Source organism: Hyla sarda, chromosome 3 (assembly GCF_029499605.1).
Source record: "Hyla sarda isolate aHylSar1 chromosome 3, aHylSar1.hap1, whole genome shotgun sequence".
NCBI lineage: Eukaryota > Metazoa > Chordata > Amphibia > Anura > Hylidae > Hyla > Hyla sarda.
In genome coordinates, this window is record NC_079191.1 from 158,879,869 (window position 1) to 158,893,848 (window position 13,980).

The 13,980-nt window shown below is 43.4% G+C and overlaps 1 protein-coding gene across 2 annotated transcripts in view; it reads left to right on the top strand.

Annotated features, from left to right (window-relative positions):
* XXYLT1 (xyloside xylosyltransferase 1) overlaps positions 1 to 13,980 on the top strand; it is a 309,749-nt gene that overhangs the window by 85,634 nt on the left and 210,135 nt on the right. For both annotated transcript variants that reach the window (XM_056565379.1, XM_056565380.1), the window contains exon 2: positions 7,047 to 7,194. In XM_056565379.1, the coding sequence (XP_056421354.1) occupies positions 7,047 to 7,194 (148 nt within the window). The remainder of the gene's footprint in view (positions 1 to 7,046; positions 7,195 to 13,980) is intronic.

The window sequence follows — 13,980 nt, forward strand, 5'->3', positions numbered from 1 at the left end:
GGTAACCTTTATCTAGCAATGGGTGCAAAAGGCCCCAAACGATTTTCCTGCTAACACCCAGAGTGGGGGGACATTCTGGGGGTTTAAAACGGGAATCTCGTCACTCATACACTATAAACTTGCAAGTGTACCCGGTGGTACTCTCGCAAAGTTTATACATCTTCACGCCATACCGCGCTCGCTTGGTCGGGATCTATTGCCGGAAGCTGAGTCTCCCCTTGAAGCTGATGAGCGACTCATCAATAGAGACCTCCCGCCCCGGGACATAGGCCTCCCAAAATCTGGCCCCGAAGTGATTGATGACCGGCCTGATTTTATACAGGCCGTCATACGCGGGATCAGTTCGGGGGGGACATGCCGCATTATCAGCATAATGCAAACATCTCCGAATGGCCTTGAACCGGGAACGTGTCATGGCCATACTGTAGAGGGGTGTCTGGTAAAAGACGTCCCCACTCCAATATTGCCTGACACTGTTTTTTTTTAACTATACCCATATACAGCGCGAGGCCCCAAAAGGTCCTCATTTCGGCTGCATCGACTGGAGTCCAGCCGCCGGGTCTAGCTAAAAGTGAGCCCGGGTTAGCGGCGACGAACTGTTGGGCGTACAGATTCGTCTGTGTAACCATCAAATTAACAAAGTCGTCACTGAAAAAATGACCGAAAAAGTCCTTTTCAGTGAACCCGGCGATGTTAATTTTGATTCCTGAGTCGCCAACAAACTCAGGAATCACGGGCTCGTGGTCCGCTGGCTCAGCCCAGTCAAGTTCTCCGGTACGAGGTACCAGTGACCTTGGCAGGGGGGCTTCACTAGTATGAGCGCCAGGGGGACTCATACTAGCATGGGGCACAGGGTCAAGGACAGAGGAGGTTTGCGGCACCGCATGGCGGCGAGTTCGCCGCCTTGGTGGCTCATCATCTGAACTAGATGATGAGGAGGACGATGAAATAAGGAAGGTGTGGTCTTCATCGTCCTCTGAGATGCTTTCAGAGTCGGAGGCAATTAGGTCATATGCCTCCTCCGCCGAAAACACTCTGCGGGCCATTACCCTACTTAATGGGGATACGGGTATGTGTGTGTGTGTGTGGGGAAAACTTTATTGGTGTGTGTGCTGCGTGTGGTGTGGTGCGATACTACCTCCCTAACCTGCCCTAGCCTAACCTAACTAAACTAACCCGCCCTAACAGAAAAAAATATATAAAAAAAAAAGGGGGACTTCTAGCGAGAAAAAAAACCCTGCGCCAAAAAAATAAGCGTTTATCTAATCAGTGGTGTGCGCACTGATTAGCGCTTGTGGCGGCAGGGGGCGCAGAAGTCAGTGGGGGGGTCCGGACACTCAGCCCAGGACAGTGGCTGGTGGCTTGTTCACAGACCCCCACACAAAAAACACGAAAAATAAAATAAAAAAAACGCTTTACCCCGAAAAAAAATGCACCCGCCCGCCTGAACAAAAAAAAAAAAACGCTGATCAGTGATAAATCACCGACAGCGGTGGGACAGGCTGCACACACAGGTACGGTCCATCCACACAGTACACGCCTGCTACTGGTGGCACGGACCGCCTATGGGTGCAAAAAAAAATACGCGTTTACCGAAAAAGGTGCCTTTACCACAAAAAAAAAAAACGCTGATCAGTGATAAATCACTGACAGCGGTGAGGCACGCCGCACACACAGGTAAGGTCCGGCCACACAGTACACGCCTGCTACTGGTGGCACAGACCGCCTATGGATGCAAAAACACGCTAGAAAACCCGAAAAAAAGCGCCGGCACCACAAAAAAAAAACGCTGATAAGTACTACGGGACTGATCAGCGGTGGGTGGGCTTTAACAAACGTTGGCGGACCGCTCTTTTATAACTGAGGGTCCGCACACACGCTTAGTGAAAAAAAAAAAAATCTGCGCAAAAAAAAAAAAAGGCTGGCGGCAGACCGCAGCGACCCAGCAGGGCCGGGTTCACGCAGCTAAAGGTGCTACGGACCCACGGACACCCACTGAGGTACGCCGAAAAAAATAATAATTTTAAACTATTTTTTTTTTTTTTTTTTTAACCCTAACCGGTCCCTACCTAATCTAAAGCTATCCCTGGGGATTTCTGTGCCAAGGGGCCACAGAAAGGGGGCAAGGGGCACTTTTTTTTAACTGAGGGGATGGTGGGCAGCACGGGGCTCCGTCCTGCACACCAGATCTCTGTGAAATGGCTGGCAGAACGGAGCAACATGCTCCTAGCCCACCAGATCCCCTCCCATTACATTGTGATTGGTGTGGCCACTTTGGCCACCCAATCACAACTGTACTGAGGGGGGTGGCCACAATGCCAGCCCCCAGTACAGCATGGATGGTGATTGGTGGTGTATACTACACCACCAGTCACCATCTATATCCGGGTCACAGGGTCACACGTGACCCTGATGACCCGGAACCGCTGCAGAACGCCGGTTAGTAGTTACCGGCGTCCTGCAGCGATCGCCGGTATAGGAGGTCCTCTGATAGAAATCAGCAGACATCCGGCTCTGATCCCTGCCCGGCGAGCGGCGGGGAATGGAATCACAGCTCATCGCTCGTCTGAATTGACGAGCGATGCGATCGCCGACATGGGGGGGGGTCATCATGACCCCCCTGGGCGATATGCCCTGATGCCTGCTGATCGATTTCAGCAGGCATCGGGCGCCGGCTCCGCTCCAAATGGTTGCGGGGGGCCCGTAAAGCACATGACGTTCTCATACGTCATGTGTCCATAAGGACTCGGACATGGAGACGTATGAGAACGTCATGTGTCCTTAAGGAGTTAAAACAGGTCTAACTACTATACGGAGCAGAGATGTGGAATTCCTATCGCCCGACGCCTGGGACATGCAATTCTGGGCGCTGGGCAGGTGAATTTTTCCGGCCCTTAGCCTGGCTTCGGGCAAGCAGGGCCGGACCTGACAAGCACGGCGGCGCTCAGCAGTCTGTATGGAGCGGCTCGCGACTCGTGCCTGCTCCATACTCTGCAGCCCCTGGCTGTTCTCAGTAGCTGGGGCCGCCGCTAATAGCCAGCATGCGGCTAATACCCCGCAGAGTGATCGAGGGGGGGGGGGGGGGGGGGGCGCGATCCACTATAGAGGTAGCCGGAGGGCTAACCTCTGTTCCCTGCTGTCCCGTGGCTCTGTCATTGATAGAGCCTGGCTGGACTAGGCTCTATCAATGGATTGCAGAGCACACAGATCAATGGAGTTCCATAGAACTCTATTGATCTGTATGAGGAATCTGATTCCTCCTAAAAGTCTAATAAAGTGTAAAAAAAAATTTTTTTTTTTATAAGTTTAAGACACACAGTAACCCCTTCTATGTTTAAAGTTAAAATCACCCCCTTTTCCTATATAAAAAAATGTAAATATAATAATAAACATATGTAGTATCACTGCGTGCGTAATTGTCCGAACTTTTAAAACCTTATGTATCCCATACGGTAAATTACGTAAATGTAAAAAAAATATCAAACCACTGAATTGCAATTTTTATAATATCCCAGAAAAAAAAGTTAAAAAGCGATTTTAACCCCTTAAGGACTGAGCGATGTCACGTTTTTGCATTTTCGTTTTTTCCTCCTTGCCTTTAAAAAATCATAACCCTTTCAATTTTACACCTAAAAATCTGTATTATGGCTTATTTTTTGCGCCACCAATTCTACCTTACAGTGACATTAGTAATTTTACCGAAAAATCCATGGCAAAACAGAAAAAAATTCATTGTGCGACAAACTTGAAGAAAAAATGCCATTTTGTAAATTTTGGGGGCTTCCGTTTCTACGCAGTACATTTTTCGGTAAAAGTGACACCTTATCTTTATTCTGTAGGTCCATACGGTTAAAATGATACCCTACTTGTATAGGTTTGAATGTGCATTACTCCAGAAAAAAATCATAAATACATGCAGGAAAATGTATACGTTTAAAATTGTCATTTTCTGAGCCCTATAACTTTATTTTTCTGTGTTCAGGGCGCTATGAAAGCTCATTTTTTGCTGTGATCTGAAGTTTTTAGCGGTACAATTTTTGTTCTGATCAGACTTTTTGATCACTTTTTATTCATTTTTTGTGGTATAAAAAGTGATCAAAAATGCACTATTTTGGACTTTAGAATTTTTTTTGCGCATACGCCACTGAACGTGCGGTTTAAAAAGTGGTATATTTTTATAATTCGGCCATTTCCGCACGCGGTGATACCACATATGTGTATTTTTATTTTTATTTACACTGTTTTATTTTGTTACTAGGAAATGCGGGGTGATTTAAACTATTAATTCAGAAGGGAATACCTGAAAGGGTTTACTTTTTGTTACACACTTTATTTTTTATTTTTTACAAGCTGATAGGTGCCATAGAGACCTATCAGCTTGCAATGGCTGATTTCATTCACAAACTGCTGCCTTGCTGTTGCATGGCAACAATCAGTGAAATCGGTGATTGATTGCTCCAGCCTGTAACTCAGGCTGGGAGTAATCAATCGGAGCCCGGACGCCGCCGGAGAAGGTAAGAGACATTCTTCTCTCCGGGTAGCTGATCAGGGCCTCGCGATTTTATCACGATGACCCCGATCAGCCCGACTGAGCAGCCGGGAAGCATTTAGTTTCACTTTCGATGTGGCGCTCAGCTTTGAGCGCCGCATCGGAAGGGTTAATAGCGCGTGGCCGAACGATCGCGGCCGCGCGCTATTAGCCGCGGGTCCCGGCTGTGAATAGGCGCCGGGACCATCACGCTATGACATGGGGTCACGCCGGGACCCCACGTTATAGACAGGTACCGCACTTGCGACGTTTATGAACGTCCATTTGCGGGAAGGGGTTAAAAAGTCAGATCAATACCAAAATGGTACTGATACAAAAAACAGATTATGGCACAAATAATTTGCCCTCCTACAGCCTGGTATGCGAAAAAAAAATGTATTTAAAGAAAGCTAAATTTTTTAAATTAGTAAAACATGACGGAAACTATACAAATCTGTTATTGCTGTAATCAGGCGGCCTAAAGTATCAAAATAACATGTTACCTCAACCACAAGGTAAATGGTGTAGAAAAGAAAACCACCAAATTTGCTAAATTTTCTTTTATTTCACTTTCACTTCACCGAACATATAATTTTTTTTATTTATTTATTTTTTGTTCGGAGAATGTTATTAAAAAATTTAAAAGGTATCATTATAGTAGGTAGTTATGGCTATTATAGGGCGAGGAGGAAAAAAACAAGATTGTAAAAGCGAAAATTGGCCTGGACAAGTGGATCGTCCTGAGGGACAAGTAGATTTTGCTCCATTTTAGTCCCGTTGACAAGTGTTTTTTTTATTAACCCCTTCCCACTATAGGACGTATGTATACGTCCAATCATCCGACACGTTCGCGCAATTGGACGTATGCATACGTCATAGCGATCTCCGGCACTGCCGCGGGCAGCACAGGAGATCGGCGACAGGACCCGGTTGTCAATCACAGCCGGAGTCCCGCCACAGATGCCGGAGCCGGCAGCATTAACCCCATAGATGCAGTGCTCAATCCTGATCACGGCATCTATGGTGTTGACAGGGGGAGCGCTCTCCCCCTGTTCTCCAACGGCGGTGCCGCGATACAATCGCGGGTCGCTGTTGGTTGCTATGGCAGCAGGAGGTCAGATCAAGACCTTCTGTATGCCTGCTACGGAAGCCTGTGAGATCCAGCCAGAGGCTGGATCGCACAGGCTGTAGTGTGTGCAGCTCATCAGGTTATACTGCAGTATCGTATAACCTGTAAAAAGTGTAAAAAATAAAATAAAAAGTTCTTCAATAAAAGTATGAAGTGTAAAAAAAAAAAAGCTCTTTCCCAATAAAAGCCCTGTATTATCACCAAAAAAGATCAAAAACACAAATCATATACATAATAGGTATTGCCACGTCCGTAATGACGTGGACTATAAAACTATAATGTAAATTGTCCCGCACGGTGAACGCTGTAAAAAAAAAAAAAATCATCAAAAAAGTGCCAAATTCACCAATTTTGGTACAGATAGCGGAATAAAAAAGATAAAAGGTAGCACGTAGCACAAAAATTATATCAATAAAAAGTACAGCTCATCCCACAAAAAATAAGCCCTTACTCAATGGCGTCAGACGGAAAAAATAAAAAGTTACGGCTGTTGGAAATTGAATGGCAGAAAAATAATTTTGCTCAGAAAAGAACATAGAAAGCCATATAAGATGGGTATCGCCATAATCGTGCTGACCCACAGAATAAAAATAACATCACTTTTACCGCAGTGTACACCATAAAAAAATTAAAAAAGGCAGAAATTTTCCAGTTTTTCCACAATATTTTGAAGTTTTTCACAAAAAATGCTTCGTGTCAACAAAAATGCATCACTTATATAAAGTACAATATGTTACGAAAAAACTATCTTAGAATCGCTCTACTCAGAAAAAGCGTTCTAAAGTTATTACCATTTAAAGAGATACATGTCAAATTTAATAAAAATTTAAAAAAAGCCTGGTCATAGTGGTAAAAAATGGGTCGGTCCTTAAGGGGTTAAACTTCCACACCCCTGAGGAGTCTGTTTATTTAAGCTACTTGCACTCAAGAAGGGTATGCTGCTTATTCTTTTGTTTGGTATTTGCTTGCATGATATCTTCATCCTATTACAACAGCAGCAATATGAATGAAAATGTAAGAAAAATCTATGAAGAATCCATGTAGAATCCATGTAGATAAGTGACCTGTGGTTTACATTATAAATCCGCAGCATGCCAAATTATTCTGCCGGATTTATTTATTTATTTTATTTAACCTAATCCTCACCGATTTCCCTTACAAAAAATCTGAAACTATTTTGCTACGGATTTTGCACTCCGCATACTGCCCCATGTGGAAACAGCTTTATGACTTGGACTTTGCACTGTATTTTAGTCTGCTCCACAATGTTGAGATATGTTTTCATGTTTGTTTATTATTTTAATTGGCTGCTACAAAGGACAATGATTTATGTGTTTGAAAGAAAAATGATGTTTGTTTTTACTCATACGTGTTTTCTTTGCACGGCAGGTTATTTTCCATGATGTCAGTACCTTGACGGAGAAGCTCTTTCCAATAGTAAAAGCCATGCAGAAGCTGTTCAGTGCTGGCACTGGAACTTACTACAGTGATTCAATATTTTTCCTCTCTGTTGCTCTACACCAGATAATGCCAAAAGGTAATGTGGTATTTCATACAGCCTGAAATCGTATCCTTATTATTATTTTTATAATTATCATTATTTCATTTTTACATATCAGAACCCTTAAATGTCAAGGAAAACCATTCTATTATACTAGAAGAAAGTTGCTTGTCATTGATTTGATGTAAAGAAATTCACCCCCCCCTTTCCCCCCCGGATTTTTTTTTAATTTTAAATAGACTATAAGACCAAAACCATGAGGCTCCTGCTTTGCATGGTAGTCCTGATGTGGAAATTGAGCAAAGCCTGTTACAGGGCTCTGGCCCTGTTGCCACTTACAGTTAGTGTAATGTGTACGTCATGTCAGGAAGCAGTGACCTCTGTGCTGGCTGAGCAGCGCTGCCACTGGATCCTCACTTTGCCCAGGCGTACGTAGCTCATGCTGGGTCGGTGAGGCGGAGGCCATGCCAGCAGGGTTTGTATTCACTTGCGTTGGCGGTAATTTGTGACTGGTCAGGTCCAGAGACCACAGACCCAAGGATTACTATGGTCCTTAAATGTACAGCATGAGGTCTTACTTGGAAGCCATATTGATATTGTTATAATGTCAATACAGGGTCAGTCGGGGTGTGCTATTATGCATAATGGGGGAGCTTTATCAAAACCGGTGTAGAGGAATAGTGGTGCAATTGCCCATAGCAACCAATGAGATAGCTTTCTTTTATTTTTAAAGAAACATGTGAAAAATGAAAGAAAGAATCTGATGAGGGGGTAGGATTTATCAAAACCTGTGCAGAGGAAGAGTGCCCATAACAACCAAAGTGCCTGTGTAAAGCATAAGGTAATACAGCTATTATAAACACATATACCATTCAGGAAAATAGAAAAGCTAGGTGCCAATAGCTTTTCCAAGCTCCTTAATGAAATATCATCTTATACCTGTGTCACTTTATGCACAGACAACTTCAAATAGCAGTCCCTGTAATGACACTGGGGCTAGTAATAATGGCCATGTTGGAGACAGTACTAGGCAGATGTGCCGTTCCAAGTAACCTTGGAAAGTTGGGGGACAGTGTCATCCCCTTAACGTTCCATGATGTTTATTTTTGTCATGAAGCAGTTAAAGGAAAACTGTCTGTTTACTCACACCAAACCTAATACACTGGGTTATAGTGTGGGTGAACCTGAGTAAAATGATGTAATACATACAAAAATCGTTCAGCAGTTTCTAAGCTACAGGCTCTTTTGCTAGTATGCAAATATGTCCCTTTGGGTAATGGTGGCAGGAACCGCCTCTCCGAGTTTTCCTGCCTCCTTCCTCTCAAGTGCCCACAAATCTCTTTTGTATGATAAATCTTCACATATATATATATATATATATATATATATATATATATATATATATATATATATATATATATATAATATGGAGGTGGGAAGTGGAACAGCACAGGTTAGATGAGCAGGTGCAAGCAGTTTCATTCCAAACCAAACTTGTTTAACCCCTTAACGACAATGGACGTAAATGTACATCATGGTGACGTGGTACTAAATGCACCATGACGTACACTTACGTGCCGTCATGATCATGAGCACCGGAGTGGTGCTCGCGTCATGCGCGGCAGGTCCTGGCTGCTATCAGCGGCATCTGCGGCAGTGCGGTACTTTGAATGGATGATCTGATCGCCCGCAGCGCTGCCGCAGGGATCCGATCATCCAGCATGGCGGCCGGTGGTCCCCTCACCTGGCTCCGGCTGTCTCCCGGGGTATTCTGCTCTGCTCTGGTCTGAGATCAAGCAGACCAGAGCAGAAGATCACCTATAATACTGATCAGTGCTATGTCCTACACATAGAACTGAACCGTATTAGCAATCAACTAATTGCTATGAATAGTCTCCTATGGGGACATAAAAAGTGTAAAAAAAAAAAAAATAAATAAAAAAAAATGTAAAATAAAAATGAAAAATCCCCTCCCCCAATAAAAAAGTAAACCATCCTTTTTTCCCATTTTACCCCCAAAAAAGCATTAAAAAAATGTATACACATATTTGGTATCGCCGCACGCTTAAAAGTCTGAACTATTAAAATAAATTGTTAATTATCCTGTATGGTGAACGGCGTAAACATAAAAAACATTAAAAAGGCCATAATTGCTGTTTTTTTCACATTTTATTCCCAAAAAAATTTGTATATATTTTTTTAAATTAAAATTTATTAAAAATAAAACCTAAGCAAAAGTGGTACTGATAAAAACTACAGATCATGGTGCAAAAAATGAGCGCTCATATCGCCCCATATACGGAAAAATTAGAAAGTTATAGGTGGTCAAAATATGGCAATTTCAAACATACTAATTTTGTTAATTAGATTTTGTTAAAAAGATTTTTTTTAAGTGGTACAATTATAGAAAAGCATATAACATGGGTATCATTTTAATCACATTGACCCACAGAATACAGAAAACATGTAATTTTTACCGGAAAGTGTACAGCGTGAAAACTAAATCTTCCAAAATTTGCTAAATTGTGGTTTTCTTTTCAATTTTCCCACATAAATAATATTTGTTTGGTTGCGCCATACATTTTATGGTAGAATAAGTGATGTAATTACAAAGTACAATTGGTGACGCAAAAAACAAGCCCTCATATGCGTCTGGATGGAAATATAAGAGTTATGATTTTTAGAAGGCGAGGAGGAAAAAATGAAAATGCAAAAATAAAACTGGCCTTGTCCTTAATCCCTTAAGGACGCAGGGCGTATCCATACGCCCCCGTTTCCGAGTCCTTAAGGACTCAGGGCGTATGGGTACGCCCTGCGTTGTTCCGGCCCCTGCCGCTCACTGGCCAGGGACCGGACTGGGATGCCTGCTGATATCGTTCAGCAGGCATCCCGGCATATCGACCAGGGGGGGTCGTGAGGTCTCCCCATATCAAATTGCGCATCAATTCAGATGTGCGATTTGCAGTTATTCCGGGTCAATCGGGTCTCTGGTGACCCAGAAAAAAAGGGTGAATGGGGCTGTCCGAGACAGCCCCATTCACCCTTACTCAGCAGGAGTGAGGTGGCACGTGTGCTGCCTCACGATCAGGTGATTGATCGGTCGCAACGACCGACCAATCACGGACCTGCTGGGGACGGTGATAAGAGCGGAGATCAGTGCCAGCTTGGGTCCCCTACCTTGCCCTGGTCCGGCGGGTGTCCCCTCAGGATCTGTGGCGGCGACAGGAGCAGCAGGATACAGTGGCGGTCCCGGGGCAGGATACAGCAGGAGGTAAGGCCTGTTCACCTCCTGCTGTTGCTTAGCAACAACTCTCGGCATGCAAAGCCAAAGGGCATGCTGGGGGTTGTAGTTATGCAACTGATGGAGGCACATTTTTTTTATGAAAAAGTGCCTCCAGCTGTTGCATAACTACAATTCCCAGCATGCACAGACTACCAAAGGGTATGCTGGGAGATGTAGCAGTGTGCCTCCAGCTGTTGCAAAACTACAATTCTCAGCATGCCCTTCGGCTGTCAATGCATGCTGATTGTTGCAGTTTTGCAACAGCTGGAGACACATTGGTTGTGAAACAGTTTGTTACCTAACTCAGTGTTTTGCAGCCAGTGTGCCTCCAGCTGTTGCAAAAATACAACTCCCAGCATGCACTGAGAGACTGTAGAGGCTGGGAGTTCTAGTTTTTTAACATCTGGAGGCACACTGGTTGCGAAACACTGAGTTAAGTAACATACTCTCAGTGTTTCGCAACCAATGTGCCTCCAGCTGTTGCATAACTACAACTCCCAGCATGTATGGTCTGTCAGTGCATGCTTGGAGTTGTAGTTTTGCAACAGCTGGAGGTTGCCCCCCCCCCCCCCCCATGTGAATGTACAGGGTACATTCACACGGGCAGGTTTACAGCGAGATCTGTTGTAAGTTTGACATGTGGCAAATTTTCTGCCGCAGCTCAAACTCCCTGCGAGAAACTCACTGTAAACCTCCGCCTGTGTGAATGTACCCTAAAAACACTACACTAAATAAAAAGTAAAACACTACATACACCTACACAGTCGTCGTCGTCCCTCCCCCCCCCCCCCCCCCCAAATAAAAAAATAAAAAAGTCTTGCACGGTTTCCAAAACAGAGCCTCCAGCTGTTGAAAAACAACAACTCGCTGTGAAGGCATGCTGGGAGTTTTGCAACAGCTGGAGACAACCTGTTTGGGAAACACTGCCGTAAAGTATTTTTGTGGCGGATTCAAATCCTCAATTTAGGCCTCAAATCGCTTCGGAGCCCTGTAGTATTTCAAGGAAACAATTTAGGGCCACATATGGGTTATCTCCGTACTCGGGGAAAAATTGCGTTACAAATTTTGAGGGGCTTTTTCTCCTTTTACGCCTTATGAAAAGGTAAAGTTGGGGTCTACACCAGCCTGTTAGTGTTTTTTTGGGTTTTTTTTACACTAACAGGCTGGTGTAGACCCCAACTTTACCTTTTCATAAGGGGTAAAAGGAAAAAAAGACCCCCAAAATTTGTAACAGAATTTCTTTTGAGTACCGAAATACCCCATATGTGTGCGTAAAGTGCTCTGTGGGTGCACAACAAGGCTCAGAAGTGAGAGCGCACTATGTACATTTGAGGTCTAAATTGGAGATTTGTACAGGGGTGGCTGATTTTACAGCGGTTCTGAGATAAACGCCGAACAATACCCATGTGTGACCCCATTTTGGAAACTACACCCCTCACGGAATGTAAAAAGGGGTATAGTGAGCCTTAACACCCCACAGGTGTTTGACAAATTTTCGTTAAAGTTGGATGTGAAAATAAAAAACATTTTCACTAAAATGCTGGTGTTACCCATACATTTTTAATTTTCACAAGGGAGAATAGGAAAAAAAGCCACCCAAAATTTGTAACCCCATTTCTTCTGATTAAGAAGATACCCCAAATGTGGATGTAAAGTGCTCTTCGGGCGCACTACAATGCTCAGAAGAGAAGGAGCGACATTGGGCTTTTGGCAAGAGAAGGTGTCTGAAATTGAAGGCCTTGTGTGTTTACAAAGCCCCCCCCCCCACTTGTGACCCCATTTTGGAAACTACACCCCTCACGTAATGTAATAAGGGGTACAGTGAGCATATACACCCCACAGGTGTCTGACAGATTTTTGGAACAGTGGTCCGTGAAAATGAAAAATTGTAAATGTTCACTGCACCCCTTATTAAATTCTGTGAGGGGTGTAGTTTCCAAAATGGGGTCACGTGGGGGGTCCACTGTTCTGGCACCACGGGGGGCTTTGTAAACACACATGGCCTCCCACTTCTATTCCTACCAAATTCTCTCACCAAACGCTCAATGGCGCTCCTCCTCCTCTGAGCATTGTAGTTCGCCCGCAGAGCACTTTACATCCACATATGGGGTATTTCCATACTCAAAAGAAATGGGGTTACAAATTTTGGAAATGAAAAATTTGGGGTAACACCAGCATTTTAGTGAGAAAATCTAATTTTTCGTTTTCAAGTCCAACTTTAGCAGAAATTTGTCAAGCATCTGTGGGGAGTTTAGGCTCACTGTACACCTTGTGTTCATTGAGGGGTGTAGTTTCCAAAATAGTATGCCATGAGTTTTTTTTTTTTTTGCTGTTCTTGCACCATAGGGGCTTCCTAAATGCGACATGCCCCCCCAAAAACAATTTCAGCAAAATTTGCTTTCCAAAAGCCAAATGTGACTTCTCTTCTGAGTATTGTAGTGCGCCAGCAGAGCACTTGACGTCCACACACAGGATATTTCCATACTCAGAAGAGATGGGAAACAAATTTTGGGGGGCATTTTCTCCTATAACCCCTTGTAAAAATGTAAAATTTGGGGGGAAACCAGCATTTTAGTGGGGAAAAAAATGTATTCATTTACACATCCAACTTTACCGAAAAGTCGTCAAACACCTGTGGGGTGTTAAGGCTCAATGGATGCCTTGTTCCGTTCCTTGGGGGGTGTAGTTTCAAAAATAGTATGCCATGTTGGGGGTTTACTGCTGTCCTTGCACCATAGGGGCTTCCTAAATGTGACATATCCCCAAAAACCATTTCAGGAAAACTCACTTTCCAAAATCCCATTGTCGCTCCTTCCCTTCTGAGGCTTGTAGTGCACCCACAGAGCACTTGACATCCTCACATGAGGTATTTCCTTACTCAGTAGAAATTGGGTTACAAATTTTGGGGGGCTTTTTCTCCTTTTACCCCTTGTAAAATTTCATAATCTGGGTCTACAAGAACATGCAAAAAATTAAAATTTAGAATTTTCTCCTTTACCTTGCTGCTATTCCTGTGAAACACCTAAAGGGTTAACACACATTCTGAATGTTATTTTGAATACTTGAGGGGTGCAGTTTTTATAATGGGGTCATTTATGGGGTATATCTAATAAGACTCCTCAAATCCACTTCAAAACTGAACTGATCCCTGAGAAATTCCGATTTTTTTTAAATTTTGTGGAAAATTGTAAAATTGCTGCTGAACTTTGAAGCAATCTGATGTCTTCCAAAAGTAAAAACATGTAAACTTCATGATGCAGATATTACGTAGACATATTGTATATGTGAATCAATATATAATTTATTTGCAAGTTTCAAAGACAGAAAAATGCAAGGGGTTAAGGCCAAAAGGGGCCTGTCTTTAAGGGGTTAAAAAAATAAATAAATAAATAAGCAACATTTCAGCTGCCTTTTTCAAACATAAGTACAAGTGACCCATTCAGGGGTATATAACATGTGCAAACCAAAAAACAATTAGTCACAATTGAAAATACAATTATGTAAGAAAGTGGTAACAGTGATATGTACATACATAATAC